At 37.9% G+C, this 14,910-nt stretch overlaps 1 protein-coding gene across 1 annotated transcript in view; it reads left to right on the top strand.

Annotated features, from left to right (window-relative positions):
- The window catches only part of DOCK2 (dedicator of cytokinesis 2), a 562,271-nt gene that overhangs the window by 216,345 nt on the left and 331,016 nt on the right, over positions 1-14,910 (top strand). The window contains exon 26 of the mRNA XM_044659840.1: positions 2,080-2,228. Within this exon, the coding sequence (XP_044515775.1) occupies positions 2,080-2,228 (149 nt within the window). The remainder of the gene's footprint in view (positions 1-2,079; positions 2,229-14,910) is intronic.

Raw genomic sequence — 14,910 nt, 5'->3', positions numbered from 1 at the left:
TATATATATATATATATATACTCCTTCCTATTAAAATATAAAGGGCAGGCATATCCCTGTTGGTTCTTAAGTGGCTAGTCTGAATTACAATTTTAACTTGTCATCTGACTGCAGATCTCACCAGTCTTTTGTTTGGCACTGAATGCCTGAGGCCTAGGATTGAAGCTGGATTTACAGATCTCTGATATTTATTAGTGCTGCCTATGAAGATTTATTCAAGGCTCTGCAATATTTATTTTTCAAAACTGTCCTTTTTTTTTTGTTTGACAATCAAGTAACAATTTTAAAGTGCTGCTTCTAGAGGCTGCATGAACAAATGTGATTTTTACAACTCCAATTATCAAGGAGAAAAATTATTTCATTTCTGAACAGAGGAACCATAAGGTTCTTGTAAATTGTGGTTAAAGGGAAGACAAATTACTTTCTGAGAAGCAGACCGCATTATTAATGGCTTCCTCAGCTGAAAACTTGCTGACTTCCTGCACTGCCAGCCTCTGCCTAGTTGAGTCTCTGGTTTCGATAATCTGGGCAACAAATGACTTTCAGATTGATAAACCACTCTTCCCGCTAGGGGCTATCATGTAGCTGGGAAACCTCAGTGAATTGTGAACAACACTTGCTCACATCTTTAGTCTTTCTCCACTCTCTCCACTCACCTAGCCAGCATCTTTCTCCTCTGCACTTAACAGCTTCACCCATAATTTTATTTCATAGCCTCAGAGAATTTTGGAATGGGAGGAAACTTTTAAGATCATCTAGCCAAACAAAGTCATTTTAGAAATGGAGAAATCAAGTCTCAGAGAGGTAAATTGACTTTGCTCAGTAAGACACATTCAAGAACCAAAGGTTCCCAGATCAGTCTTTTCTCTCGAATTCATACCTCCCCAGTGTCCTTGGTGTTTTAGCTAGAGCTCTGATAGACTCATTCCACTTTTCCCTAGGAGATCCACTTGGCCTCAGCTCATAACCAGAACTGTATTTAAAAGTAATTTCTCACAGCTGAATATTGCCTAAAGCTCTCTTTTGATGGATAAGACATATTTGTTTTTCCCTAGGACACACGGTTGGAAGAGAAACATAGGCTCATAGATTGAGAGCACAAATAGATCTTAGATATCACCTAGTCTAATTCAATTATTTTATAGAGGAGGAAACTGAGTCATAGAGAAGCTCAGTGATGATGAATGTCACACAGGTAGTAAGTGGCAGAGTGAACTTTCAAAGCCAAACTCCTATCCCCAAGAGTTTTTCTACCATGCCATATTCCCAGACTGATCATTGACTTAACCCTGGGATATATAATTAACCTGGGGCAATTCCCTTCCATCCCTTATCTGTGTTTAATTCTTGTTGGCCACTGAGAAGCATACTTGAAGAAAACTCAAAGTCAAAAGGAATAAAAAAAAGCAATCTGACTTTTCTATGTCTAATCTCTAATTAGAAGAGAAATCTAATGACAAAATGGCATTTCTGGAATTAGATTAGCAATACAGACTTACAGGTCATCGATAAGATTTAATCAATCAATAAACACTTTAAGGAGCTACTGTGACAGAAGTCTGTTTTTGACCTCAAGGAACTAATATTATCTTAAGTAGGGTTATTGATGACCATAAATTTAGAGGTAGAAGGGATATTAGTGGTTGTCAAATCCAGTGGCCTCCTTTTACAGATAAAGAAACTGAGACCCACATATAAGTGACTTGCTTGGGGCTACACAGCTAGTAAATGTTTGAAAAACGGTTTGAATACAAGTTTCCTTGACTGTAAATTCAGTGCTCTATCCACAATACCACAAAGTCTTTTTTGGCTCACCTTGAATTATAGTAGGGATATGTTTCTTCCATGTTTAAGGTTGTCATTTCTATGGAAAGTGTATTGGAGAATATTTATATTGTTAGAAATGGAACGGAACTCCAGGGTCAAGAATCACAGAGGTGTACCATGCCCTCCAAGTTTTCAACCACAGCAAGAACATTATGATTTGTTCTTTCTTCCAGGAGTGTTTGTTTATAAACTGTAATCATTCTCATTGCTCATTTAAAAATAACTGATCCAAAAAACTATTTCCCTTTATAGAGTGCCGGGATATTCTGCTCCCAGTTATCACCAAGGAACTAAAGGAGTTGCTGGAGCCAAAAGACGAGCAGCAATACCAGGTCCAAGAGAAGAAATACTGTGTTGAATTACTCAACAGCATCCTTGAGGTTCTCAGCTGTCAGGACCCTGTGAGTACTCATGGTGATGGAAATAGTACAAACCGAGAGGAAGATTGAGTTGATTAAGTTGTAAAATATTGATGCTGATGAATAGCAGTGAGTTTCTAAATATAAGTCAATGGCCTACTCAACTAATCTCTTGCCTTCCAACTGTGAAAGATGGCAGGAGGGATGGAGGTGAAGAAGATGCATCTGTTCTTATTCTTATGTGCTGTACTTCCTCAGGTTGTGCCTTTGTTGAGTAGGTGCACTAGATAGCATGTTGGAGGCATGGGCAAGCACTGGAAACTTCTCAGAGAAAGTCATAATTAGAGCATCTCTTGGTTTTTGAGGTTCAATTCAATTGTTGTTTTTAAATTATAGAACTCAAAACGATGAGGCCAAAAAGTCTTGTTTGTATGTTTTTTTCAGTTTAAACTACCTGGAGTATTTTCTTTCCAACACTGCCTTCTCTTTTAAAAAATCTTCCCAATGTGCTCAGCTTCTACAAACATCCCTCTTCCCCAAAAAACTACTTTGTATTATGTGTGTACTTACATATATGCATATTGTCTTTAATAATGATATAAGCTCTTTAGGGCAAAAGCTATTAAAATTTTTGCTGTCTTTCCAGTACCTAAAACAGTACCTGGCTCATTGGAGGGACTTAATAAATGCCTGTTGGTTGGTGATGATGATGATATCCTTTAGATTCTACTGTCATAAGGTCTATCATTTCTTTCTTTTCTTTTTTAAATTAAAAAACCTTAAGTAGATCAATTTGGGACTGCTCTAGACACTAGCCACTGTTTTAACAGCATACCATATCATCTCATTTTTATTTTTATTTTTCCAATTTGATTTTTCAATCTTTGCCCTAATATGTCAGTAGTCTGAGGGCAAAACCACAGCTAATTTTGACATTATTCCCACATTGGCAGTCAACTGTTTAATATGTTTCAAATTAAATAAAATTAATATTTCCCATTCCAAATACATTTGAACATTTTTAATGTTTTAAAAAACAATTTTGATTTCTGAATCCTCTTCCTTCCTCCCTCCTCTCTTCCCTCATTGAGAAGGCAAGCAATTTGATACAGATTGTATATATGCAGTCATGCAAAACACATCTCCATATTGGTTCTTCTCTTCCTTTTAATTTATACTGTTAGTAGTCTTCTCCTCCCAAATTTTTTTTACTCATTTTTTATATATTTTATATTGATGTATCTTTTTATAGTCAGCCACCCACCCCCCCTGCCCTTAACAGTAGAATGTAAGCTCCTTGAGGATAAGGATTTTTTAAAAATGGTATTTCCAGTGCCTGGCACAGTGCTTAGTATTTAACAAATACTTATTGAATCGAATTAATTTCTACTACCTTATTACATAAACCTACTTTCTCATTCCCAGTTACCGTAAGAGCCTCCCCACTGCTCTCCTTACCTCCTGTCTTTCTTTATTCTGGCATTCTGCTGAAAGTTGGAGCCTAGTTACTTCCCTCAATCCATTATCTCATTTCTGTGGACATTTCTTTATTAGTGAAGATCATAACCTCTCCATACCTTCTCAACCTTTGTGATTCTAGTCTATGCCTTTTTTACAGATGATCCATGGCTTATTTACTCAACATGCTGGTGGTCTTTCTTTATTTCTTTTATTTATCTTACATTCTATTATAATACTATGGCTATTTTCCATGTTTGTAATATATGGTTGACCCAGCTTCTATTTTGTCTCATTAAGTCCTTGATGAGATCTTTTACCACTTTCACCATGCAAATCATACTTGCTAATGTGCTCCTGCCTTGTTAGATTTTTTCTTTCTTTTCCCCTCTTTCTGCTCCTCTCTTGAAATGAGTAGGATTTGGGAGAGATCTGTGTGGTCAAATTTGAGTTTTCTTTAAATAGAAACACTTGCAAAACCATACCATCTGTGAAGAATCCCTCCCTTTGAACTTTGCACAGAAAATTATCCGTGATATTGGCATGTGAACTCTAGAAAGCACTTTTTATTCCTTGTTTGATAGCAACATTTGGAGAGACTTAATACTTTGATTGCACTTATCAAGGAATTTTGTACAATTTAAATTATGCACGAAAATCATCTTATTGGAGGAGAATCTTAAAGCCTGTGTTTTGCTCTGAGGAAGTGGTTTTCAAAGTTTGTTGGTTCGCAGGACCCTTAGAATCTCAGCGATTTTTTTTATAGCATCCAAAGGCCAAGAGAAATACCAGTTTGTACCATTTCTCAGTTTGGTCCAAGTTCTAACAACTTAATAGATGTTTGAGAAAACACACACACACACACACACACACACATACACACACACACACACAAATTGAAAGGAAAAAAATTATTTCAGTCTTAAATAATCACAATTAATTACAAATGGAATGTGTGTACCTGATGGGCACTGTACAACTTCTTAAACTTTGGAATCATATTTGACATTTCCACTATCATCACTTCCCTTCATTTCCTGTGGCATATCGATTTTCATGTAGTTTTTGCTTTATATCATGAGGACCATAATAACCACTGAAAACTCAGTTTCATAAATATGTGATATAGTGGAATTAGATCCACTGAATTTTAGCACTTAGTAACAGAGATCCACTGTTTCCAAAATTTACAACATCCCATAGCACCCCTCTGAGCTCACTGCGGCACCCTGGGACATTATGGTTCATAGTTTAGGAACTGTGACTCTATGGAGTCAATTTTCTTTAACCAATTAACAGTGGGAGATCTTGCATTTTATAAATCCCTCAGTAAAGTATGGGAATACAAAAGTGTGGTCTCCCATAGAAAATTGCCTGTAGGGGCAGCTAGGTGGCAACATGGTTTGAGAGCCAGGCCTGGAAATGGGAGTTCCTGGGTTCAAATATGGTTTCAGACATTTTCTACCTGTGTGACCCTGGGCAAGTCATTTAACCCTCATTGCCTAGCCTTTATCTGAGATGGAAGATAATGGTTTAAAAACAAAAGAAAAAAATTATCTATGAAAGCCTTGCTTTCCTTTCTTGGGCTTTCATAGGGATCCTCTTATAAGTATAGACTACTCTTTTAAATGATTTTTTAGACATGAGAAAATGTCAAATAATTGGCTATCTTCAAGTCTAGCTTTTGGTAATGATTCTAATGATACTCTTCTAATCTTTCAGAATTTTCATTTCTTTGAAATATTTAAAAAATAAATTCCTAAATGTCTTCATTGCTTCTAGCAGGAATCTCCTCTGTATGTTTTGGGTAAGGTCATGCCTTATACCTGAATTTATCTTTTTAAGTTCCATTTTCATTTTGAAATAACTTCTTGGCTTCATCTTTGAATATTTCTACTTCTTTGTCTCTCAGGGGCTCAGAACTGTTATTTAGTTATAGGATCTACCAAGGTTCATTATCACCATTTTGATGTTAGAATTGCATTGTGGGAAAACACAAAAATCTCAAATTCACTGGTTAGATGTTCAGGTCAGTAGTCTCTGAGTTTGAATAAAATGATAAATTCTTAATCCAAACACCACAAATCAAGGCTCACCCTCAGGGTGAACAGAATCCCTCAGGCCTAGATAATGCTGCGAAACTGCCTGGGATCTTTACCTGACACTCCTCAAACAATCTGGGGATCCATCTCAAGACAAATCTCCCACAAACTCTCCCTACTCTAATTGCATCCTCTTTCTTGTCACAGATTCATGCTAATATTCATTCTCTTTGTTCCTCTTCCATTCCCCATTCTGTGTCTACCTTACTCCAAGGATCAGTGTATCTATGTTTACATAGTCTAGCCATGTTGGCAAAACAATGCACATGTGCTGGAGAGGGCTGATCCCTTCCTCCTCTCCACTGAGCCTGAGGACATTTCTCACATGACCTGCCTCTCTGCCCAGCAGCCCAATGGGAGCACTTCCTCCCTCCCCTGTCTGGAGTAAGGAAGGAGGCTTACAATGCAGTGTGAAGGTTACAGTTTGGGCACTCGGTCTCTAAAAGGTTTGCCATCACTGGTAGGCTATGATGTAGAGTGGAGATGGTAATTAGCACAATGGACAGCTGTGAGTCTTTTTTAGTTTGTGTGGACCTGAAGAAATTTTATTTCTATCAGTGCTTAACTTGAGCCCTGTGAGGCTGGATGATCATGAATCCTGTGAAATTATATTTCTTTTTTACTTTGGGGCTAATTCTTCCAATTCCTTAGTCTGTTTTTCTAAGGAAAGCTTATGAGCTGTCTTGTTTAGCTCCAACTTCTGCCTGACTTCTGGCTTCATCTATATCAAAAGGATGTTAGTGTTGATGTAATTCAGTCCCTCCAGTGGTATATCTATTTGTCTGTCATTGGATGTCACATTTAATTCACCAACAACTAAATTAATGCCTACACAAAATATCAAAACTATTTAAAATTGGCCCTGGGTGGGGGCAGCTGGGTAGCTCAGTGGAGTGAGAGTCAGGCCTAGAGACAGGAGGTCCTAGGTTCAAACCTGGCCTCAGCCACTTCCCAGCTGTGTGACCCTGGGCAAGTCACTTGACCCCCATTGCCCACCCTTACCAATCTTCCACCTATGAGACAATACACGGAAGTACAAGGGTTAAAAAAAAAAATTGGCCCTGGGTTCCTTCTTTGCCATTCTACCATAGCTACTGCAAATAGAAAGGGTTTTCAAAGGACTGAAGGTCATTTAATTTTTTTTTTCACTCTTTCATCTGCATCCAGGGCCAAATAATTGACTACCTAGTGGTCAGGCTGCCACTAATTAGCCTCTGTACTTACTCTGGTCTGGTCCTCAGTCTATAGTCCCAATCAGTCAGTAGGACTGTTTGGAAAGACTCTTTCAAATTGTTATAAATTGTTAGACTCACTCACAGCTGGGGCTTTCCTGATATAGCCCTTAACGATGTAGGGTCATTAATGACAGTAATAATAATAACTAGCATTTATGTATCACTTTACAGTTTGAAAAGTATTTTATAAATATTTGATTGATTACTTCCGTATAGCAATGAGATCTCAGAATTAGATTTTTGACACATCGGTCTTTCTAAGGAATTTAAAAAAAGCATTTTACTCCCCTGCTCAAAAACCATCAAAGGCTACTTTATGTCTGAAAATTGTCTGAATTGCATAGACTTGCATTCTAGGGCCTTTGTAATCAGCAACATGTTTCTACTGCTCCCTGTACATGAGTTCATCATCATAATAATGTATTCTGGTATTGTAATGTATCCAGATCATCTCCTGCCTACTCTCCCAGGGTGAGTAATTGTGTTTGTCTTGTGAGTAGGATCCCACTTGGCTCCAAAGACTGGTTATTATCCATTTTACTATTTGTGTATGTTGAAATGAACTTGACATCTGTCCCATATTGTGAGATGTTGGTCCATCCTCTTCTTAAAGAAATTCTGTCTCCCACCCTCACCCTCCACCTACAACCAGAGATCACCTTTTGGCTGACATCAATTCATCAGGCAATACTGTAGCAGAAAGATTAGTGAACATTTTCTGGGTTTGGAGTTAGTATATCTGTGTTTGAATTCTTGCTCTGCCACCTCTGACTTTCTCACCTCTCTAGGGCTGAGTTTCTTCATCTATAAATAGACTACATGATTTCTAAAATCCTTTTTAGTTGTAAATATGTAATCAGCTAAGATAATTCAATTAGTTTTGAATTCATCTAACTGTATAGTCATTAACTCCACCTTTTCCCACATTTTCCACAAGAATATCTAGAGAGAGAATAATATAGAGGGAACCATAGAGATCACTTAATATTCCCTTTCCTTCTCTTTTTGTTGAGAGACATTTTTCAGTTTTGTCCTATTCTTCATGACTCCATTTGAGATTTTCTTGGCAGAGATACTAGAATGATTTGTCATTTCCTTCTCTAGCTCATTTTACTGATGAAGAAACTGAGGAAGACAGGGTTAGAGTGACTTAACCAGGGTCATGCAGCTAATAAATGTCTGAGATCTGTTTTGAACTCATGAAGATGAGTCTTCTTGACTCCAGATCTTCCACTCTATTTACTTTGTTACCTAGATGACCTCTCCTTCAACAAAAATCCCACTGATTCTTTTCCTGTCTTCACTCTTGACCACCTTGAAGGATATAATTATAATGTGTATCTTTGTATATTCCCCAATGGTTCTCTATGGGCAAAGTTCTACAGCCTGACTCACCTATGAATTAATAAATAGTGATAAATTGCCTACCTTATTCTAGACACTGTACCAAGTTTTGGTGCTATGAATATAAAAGTGAGCCAGTTCTTATCCTCAAGGACATTATATTCTACTGAAAATAAAACCTATTCACAAATTAGTAAATATGATATAGGAAACATAACTATATAGTAACTTGATTGGAGAATTTGGAAGAATCTCTTGAAGTCAGAGGTTATAAGAGGTAGAGACAAAGTGGGGAAAACATTTGAATAGTGCCTCCTCTCCACAACCTTAACAATCTGTGGGGAAAGAGAGAAGAATTCTTTGTAAATAAAGGAAGGAAGCAAAGGTTACTTTAAAAGGTAGTTTTCAAAGAATCAGAGGATCTTAGGCTTAAGAAAGGATCTGAAGAAGTGACCTAGATTGTTGTTATTCAGTCATTTCAGTCAGTTCCCACTCTTTGTGACTCCATTTGGGGTTTTCTTGGCAAAGATATTGGAGTGGTTGGCCATTTACTTCTCCAGCTAATTTTATAGATGAGGAAACTGAGGAAAACACAGAGTTAAGTGACTTGCCAAGGGTTACACAGTTAGTGTCTGTGGCCAGATTTGAACTCAGGGAGATGAGTCTTCATGATTCCAGGCCTGGCTCTCTATCCACTGTACCACCTATCTGCAGATGATAGATAATGGTCTCTGGGAGACTGTAACATGGCCTTCTTATTCCTCTACTGCCTATCCTGGATGATGAACATGAGTAAGAATTCAGCATGCTCCACAAAGAGACACCATAACTCCTTTTCTAATTTTTTTGTCTTAATTTATAATTTCATTTATAGAGAGAACTTTCTAGTGAGGGAACACACATTATATCTCTATATTTTTATCAATCTTTTTTACATAAATGTCTATATTATTTAGGTCTCTGTATAAGTATGTTTATATATAACATTTATATAACACTTACTATGTGCCAGGCACTGTGAAAAACTCTTTATAATTATCTCATTTAATCCTCATAGTAACCTAGAGAGGTAGGTGCTATTATGATCCCCATTTATAGATGAGAAAACCAAGGCAAAGAGAGGTTTAGGTGACTTGCCCAAGATCACTCAGCTAGTAAGTGTCTAAGGACACATTTGAACTCAGGTCTGCCTGAGCTTCAGACTCAGTGCCATATCTGTTGTGGCAGTAGCTGTCTCTGTTACAAACCTTTCTGTATTGTGAGAGAATTTCCTGGGCTACTGAGAGGTTAAGTGACTTGCATAAGTCCATAGAGCCAGCATGTGGCAGGATGACACCTGGATCATCCTGATTGTGAGGCCACCTCACTATCCATTATATCACTCTGTCTCCCTCCCTCTGTTTACACTTTGGATACTAACAAAGCCTTAGATAAGAAAGTGACCTGCAATTCCCAATAATCAATGTTCTTGACCTAGCCCAAATCCAAAATGGATATCTACACTGTATAGTTCTGAGACAGCATAGGAGAGGGGTTGTTTGTTTGTCATTACTTCCCCAAAAAGAGAGAAATAAAGACAAAGATCAAACATATGGCAGCACAGAAACATAATCTTTACAAAACCAAAACTAAGAGGCCACATAACAGACAGAAGAGAAAAAAGGTTGGTCAGAAAATCAGAAGAGAAGGATTCCTAATTGGGGTAGAAAGGAAAGGGAACAACATGATCCTCAACCCACCTACTCATGCCGTTTCTACATGTCTGCCCAGGGAGAGGTTTGGAGATGCTTCAAAATCAAGTCAGCTTCCAGAAGGTTCATGTGAGTGACAACCATTGGGTCATTTTCCTAGAGGCAGCTGAAGAAAGGCCTAGAGCAGAGAGAATTTGGAATGGGGGCACCCAATAACAACAGCTGGCTAATCCTCCCTTATCCCTCTCCTTTAACAACAAGCTTTCCTTATGGAGAGGGAGGAGGTATTAGTTCTAGTGAACCTGAGGAGAGGCTCCAGGGTGAGTGTCCCTTTTAATGCCTAGCTGGCCCAAATTCCTTAGATGTTCCAGAATAGGAAAAGCCTTGCTTGTTGCAACTAGAGGGCGGCTAAACCTCATGGCAAGACTTCTTGACAAAGGCATAGAATGTCCAGAATGAAGGTAATGATGGTCCTGCTGTCCTCTACTCTGATCAGATCACATCTGAAGGGTCATGTTCAATTTCAAGAGCTACATTTTAGGAAGGGTATTGATATGCTGGAGAAAGTATCAGGGAAACCAGAATAATGAAGAGCTATGAATGAGATCATGCCATAGGAAGACCAATTGAAGGAAATGGGGATTGTTCTCTTGGAGAAGAAAAGACATTTTGCTTTTTTTTTTTTGTCATTTTTCAATCATTTCTGACTCTTTGTCATCCCATTTAGGGTTTTCTTGGCAAAGATGCTTGGGTGGTTTACCATTTTCTTCCCTAGCTCATTTGACAGATGAGGAAACTGAGACCGACAGGGTTAGGTCACTTTCCCAGGGCCACATAGCTACCAATTGTCCGAAACTGATTTTTCAGGCCCAGGACTCTATTTACTGTACCAACCAGCTGCCTTAAGAAAAGATAAAGAAAGAGATTATGATACCTAAACTAGGAGAAACTTAGAGAGAACCAAAGAGTTGTAGTTACTTTTCAGATAGAAATGGCAGCAGAATTATTCTGCATGTCCACAGGTCCTTGAACTAGGAGTAATAAGTTAAATTCAGAGTCAAATTCCAGTTTGGATTCAAGTTCAAATTCAAGCCAAATTTGCCAAGTGTGCTGGCAAATGTTTAACTACTGGTTCTTTGGAAAAGAACGTGAAATTCACAGTTATGACATACTTTTAAGTTTAAACTGCATTATTAACTTTTTCTCCATTTTTTAAAAGTAGAGTCAATCAATAGCAACACACACCAAGCCCTGATTTTTAGCATTTGTCAATTTCCATGGTGTAAATGCTCACACTGAAAATTAAACACTTGATTCCCAAAGCTAACTCGAGTTGGTTCCCACACAGCTGTGTTGGAGGCAAGGACACATTTCCTAACAATTAGAGCAATTCTGAAGTGGAATGGGCTAGCTTAGAAGCTAATACATCGCTCATAACTAGTGGTCTTCTAGCAAAGACTGGGTAACCACTTCTCAGACCTATTATAAAGGGGATTATAGTCCAGATGGGGCTTGGACTAGCTGGCCTTTGAGGTTCTTTCCAATCCTGAAATGCTGTGATTCTAAAAGGTAATACTTTTTACAGTGTGCCATGTTGTGCATGAACCAATGCAGGCTTCTAGTGATCACTGCTTCTTTTTTCTAAGCTGTTGGTTGTGTTGTCAGCAAGCCGTGACTAAAAGGAGCTTAAATTAATTATTTGGATTAAATTAATGTTTTAGAAATGTGCGCAGGATATGCGAAAAGATCCATACATAGGTCAAAAAGTCAACCACTCAGATGTGATGGTTAAGCTCCTTTGATATGTGCTTCTCCTTTTTAGATCCTGAAATTAGCAAAGTAGAGAATCCTATAAAATAAAGCTGGAGATTCAGCTTTGGATTCAATGTGTGTTTGGTCTACCTTTGACTATAACAACCTGGTCATTTGTTGTGTCACCTGGGAGGGGAGCATCCTTCTCTTGGCATGTGACATACTCTTGTACAAGAGTTTATAGCCAAGGATAGAGCAAATGTGTTACAATTACAGTGCAGGATGCCAAGTCCCAGCAGAGTGTGAATTGTGAATGCTGCAGGGGTAGGAAATGATGCCCCTCCCCAGGAGACTGTCATTGTTTGACATAATTACAGCCCAGTCCCCTAGACCTGGCATGATGCAGTTGTATCTTCCTGTTATTACTTTTATTCATTGTAACCCTGGGTGGCATATGACTCAGGGGGAGATGTTCTTAGCTGGGTTGTCAGGCCTTTTTAAATGATAATGTTAAACTCCCTCTCCTAGCTAGCCTGCCTTGCACTTAGCATATGAAAAGGACATGCTCAGGTGAAAGATAAAAGATTCAACTTTCTCCCCCAATTACCTCCTTTTTCTCCCCACCCTCACCAAGCAAGTTTGTTGTCAACTCCAGTTACTTTGAAAAGTTGCTTCCCGCTGGCTTTGTTCCTTGCTTGGCTTGCTGTTGGGTAACTCATAAAATTTAATTCTGTACCAGACCCAGAGGGAGTTGTGGTGTTTTTTTTTTCTTTTAAAACAGAATTTTCATTTTTATGTTTCATTTCTCTTGGAGAAAGGAGAACTATCATTTTGTACCCTATTTAGAAATCATAAATACTCTCCTTTGGATCAGGATGACCTCTCACACTCAATTGGAAACATTAGGGAATTGTGTCTATGATATGGAGAAAGATGAATGCTGCGTCAGCCTGGGGTATCCCAGCTATTACTGATTCTCTCTCTTTACTAAAGAATTCCTTACTCTCTACTCATTTCCCCATGAGTCTTTTTTGGTTTCTTTGATGATGATTGATATTTGCTAGGGATGGCATGGATGTTGGTAGGGAGTAGAAGGGGGAAAAAACAAAACAAAACACTTTGTTTCTGTCATTGGAGCAATTAATGAATGCAATTAATGAATGGCACTCAGTAATGTTGGGAGAGCTCCATGGTGACATTTTCATACTCTCCCATTCTCTTTAGTATACCTCCTTCCTGACTGCCAGGGACTTTGCACTGTGAAGTTCTACTTGGTCTTAGCTTTCCCAGATGATCTATTTTATGGACCCATCCCTATCTCTTATCAGAACATCTCTGTCACACATCCTATTTTCTCTCATCAGAGAGAGAATTAAGGTAATGGAGTTTAGACCTAGAAAGGACCATAGAGATTAGCTTACACCTTAATGCTATTCCCCATGCCCAATTTTATAGATGAAGAAATAGTCACAGAGCCCAGATAATAAATATCAGAGTTAGAATTTGAATCCTGGTTTTCTGACTCAAAATACAGAATGTTCTTTCCATTATTACAAATTATCTTGTTCTGAGGTTTCATGACTGAAAATAGCTCTTAAAACTGGATTAAAGGACTAGCTTTATAATGGCAAAATTATAGGTATTATGACAGGACTGAGGTGAGGACCATAATTTTTTAAGGGGGTGGTAAATTTGGAATCTCTTGAAACTTACCTGATTAATTTTAAGTATATCCCAGTGTATCTCATGAGGCCACAAGAATGCTTAGTTTTCTGAAATGGACTGAATATAAAGTAGTTGTTGGCTCTTTTAGTATATATACTTTGGTTTTTTTTGTTTGTTTGTTTCTTTTTTAAACCCTTAACTTCTGTGTATTGGCTCCTAGGTGGAAGAGTGGTAAGGGTGAGGAATGGGGGTCAAGTGACTTGCCCAGGTTCACACAGCTGGGAAGTGTCTGAGGCCGGATTTGAACCTAGGACCTCCCGTCTCTAAGCCTGACTCTCAATCCACTGAGCTACCCAGCTGCCCCCATATACTTTGTTTTAATCAGCCAGTGATACCCTCCTCATTCTCTCACTCTTTCTCTCCTTCCTAAGAATACAAAAAAATAAAGTCTATTATCATATATAGTCAGTTAAAACATATTTCAGCATTAGTCATGTCCTAAAACATGTCTCATTCTTCATTCTGAAACCTTCACCACTCTATCAGGAGGTGGGTAACATCTTTCATCATTAGTCCTCTGGAATCTTGGTTGGACATTGTGCTGATAAAAATAATTCAGTACAATAGTATTTCAACATATTTGTATACCATAACTTGTCAATCCATTCACCAATTTATGGGTACCCCCTCAGATTCTCATCCTTTGCCACATCAAAAAGAGCTATAAATATTTTTGTACATCTTTGGAATTTATTTTGCTTAGGACTAATCTCATCTTTAGTTTACCTTACTTTAATTTCTTCTTCCTCTATTTCTTCTTCTACCTTTCCTCTTATTTCACTGTTGAGTGAAATGCATTTCTTTACCCCACTCTGTATGTGTCTCCCTTCTTTTGATTAGTTCAGAAGATAATAAGATTCAAGTGTCAGCCACTTCTTACACCCTCTCCTCTTTATTTGTATAGATGTCTAATTAGTACACCCTAATGATGCGAGACAATTTTACCAACTTTCCTTTCTCTTCCTTCTTTTTTCAGTATATTCTTCTTCCCCTGTCTTTCTTAAGATCAACATATAACAGGACCACTTTCAGGCTTTGTCTAACCAGAATCCCTCTGTGAACCCTAATGATGATAAAGATAAAAGTGACAAATATAGCACTTCCCCATATTTGAATGTAAGCAGTTTATCCCTGCTTACTTCTTTATCATTGTTTATTCATATATAAATTTTTATGTTTCTCTTCATTCCTTTGTTTGCACTTCAGAGTTTGCTATGCAGTTCTGGTCTTTTTGTCAGGAATACTTAGAAGTCTTCAATTTCCATAAATGTCCATTTTTTCCACCACTGGTACATTATGCTCAATTTTTCCTGAGTAAGTTATTCTTGACTACAAGGCCATATTCCTTGCTTTCTTGAATATTATATTTCAAGTTTTCCACTCCTTTATAGTGGTGGCTTTTAAGTAATTTGTGACT

This window comes from Gracilinanus agilis, chromosome 2, assembly GCF_016433145.1.
Source record: "Gracilinanus agilis isolate LMUSP501 chromosome 2, AgileGrace, whole genome shotgun sequence".
NCBI lineage: Eukaryota > Metazoa > Chordata > Mammalia > Didelphimorphia > Didelphidae > Gracilinanus > Gracilinanus agilis.
Note: the sequence above shows the minus strand (reverse complement) of the source record. Positions and strands in the feature narration are given on the sequence as shown.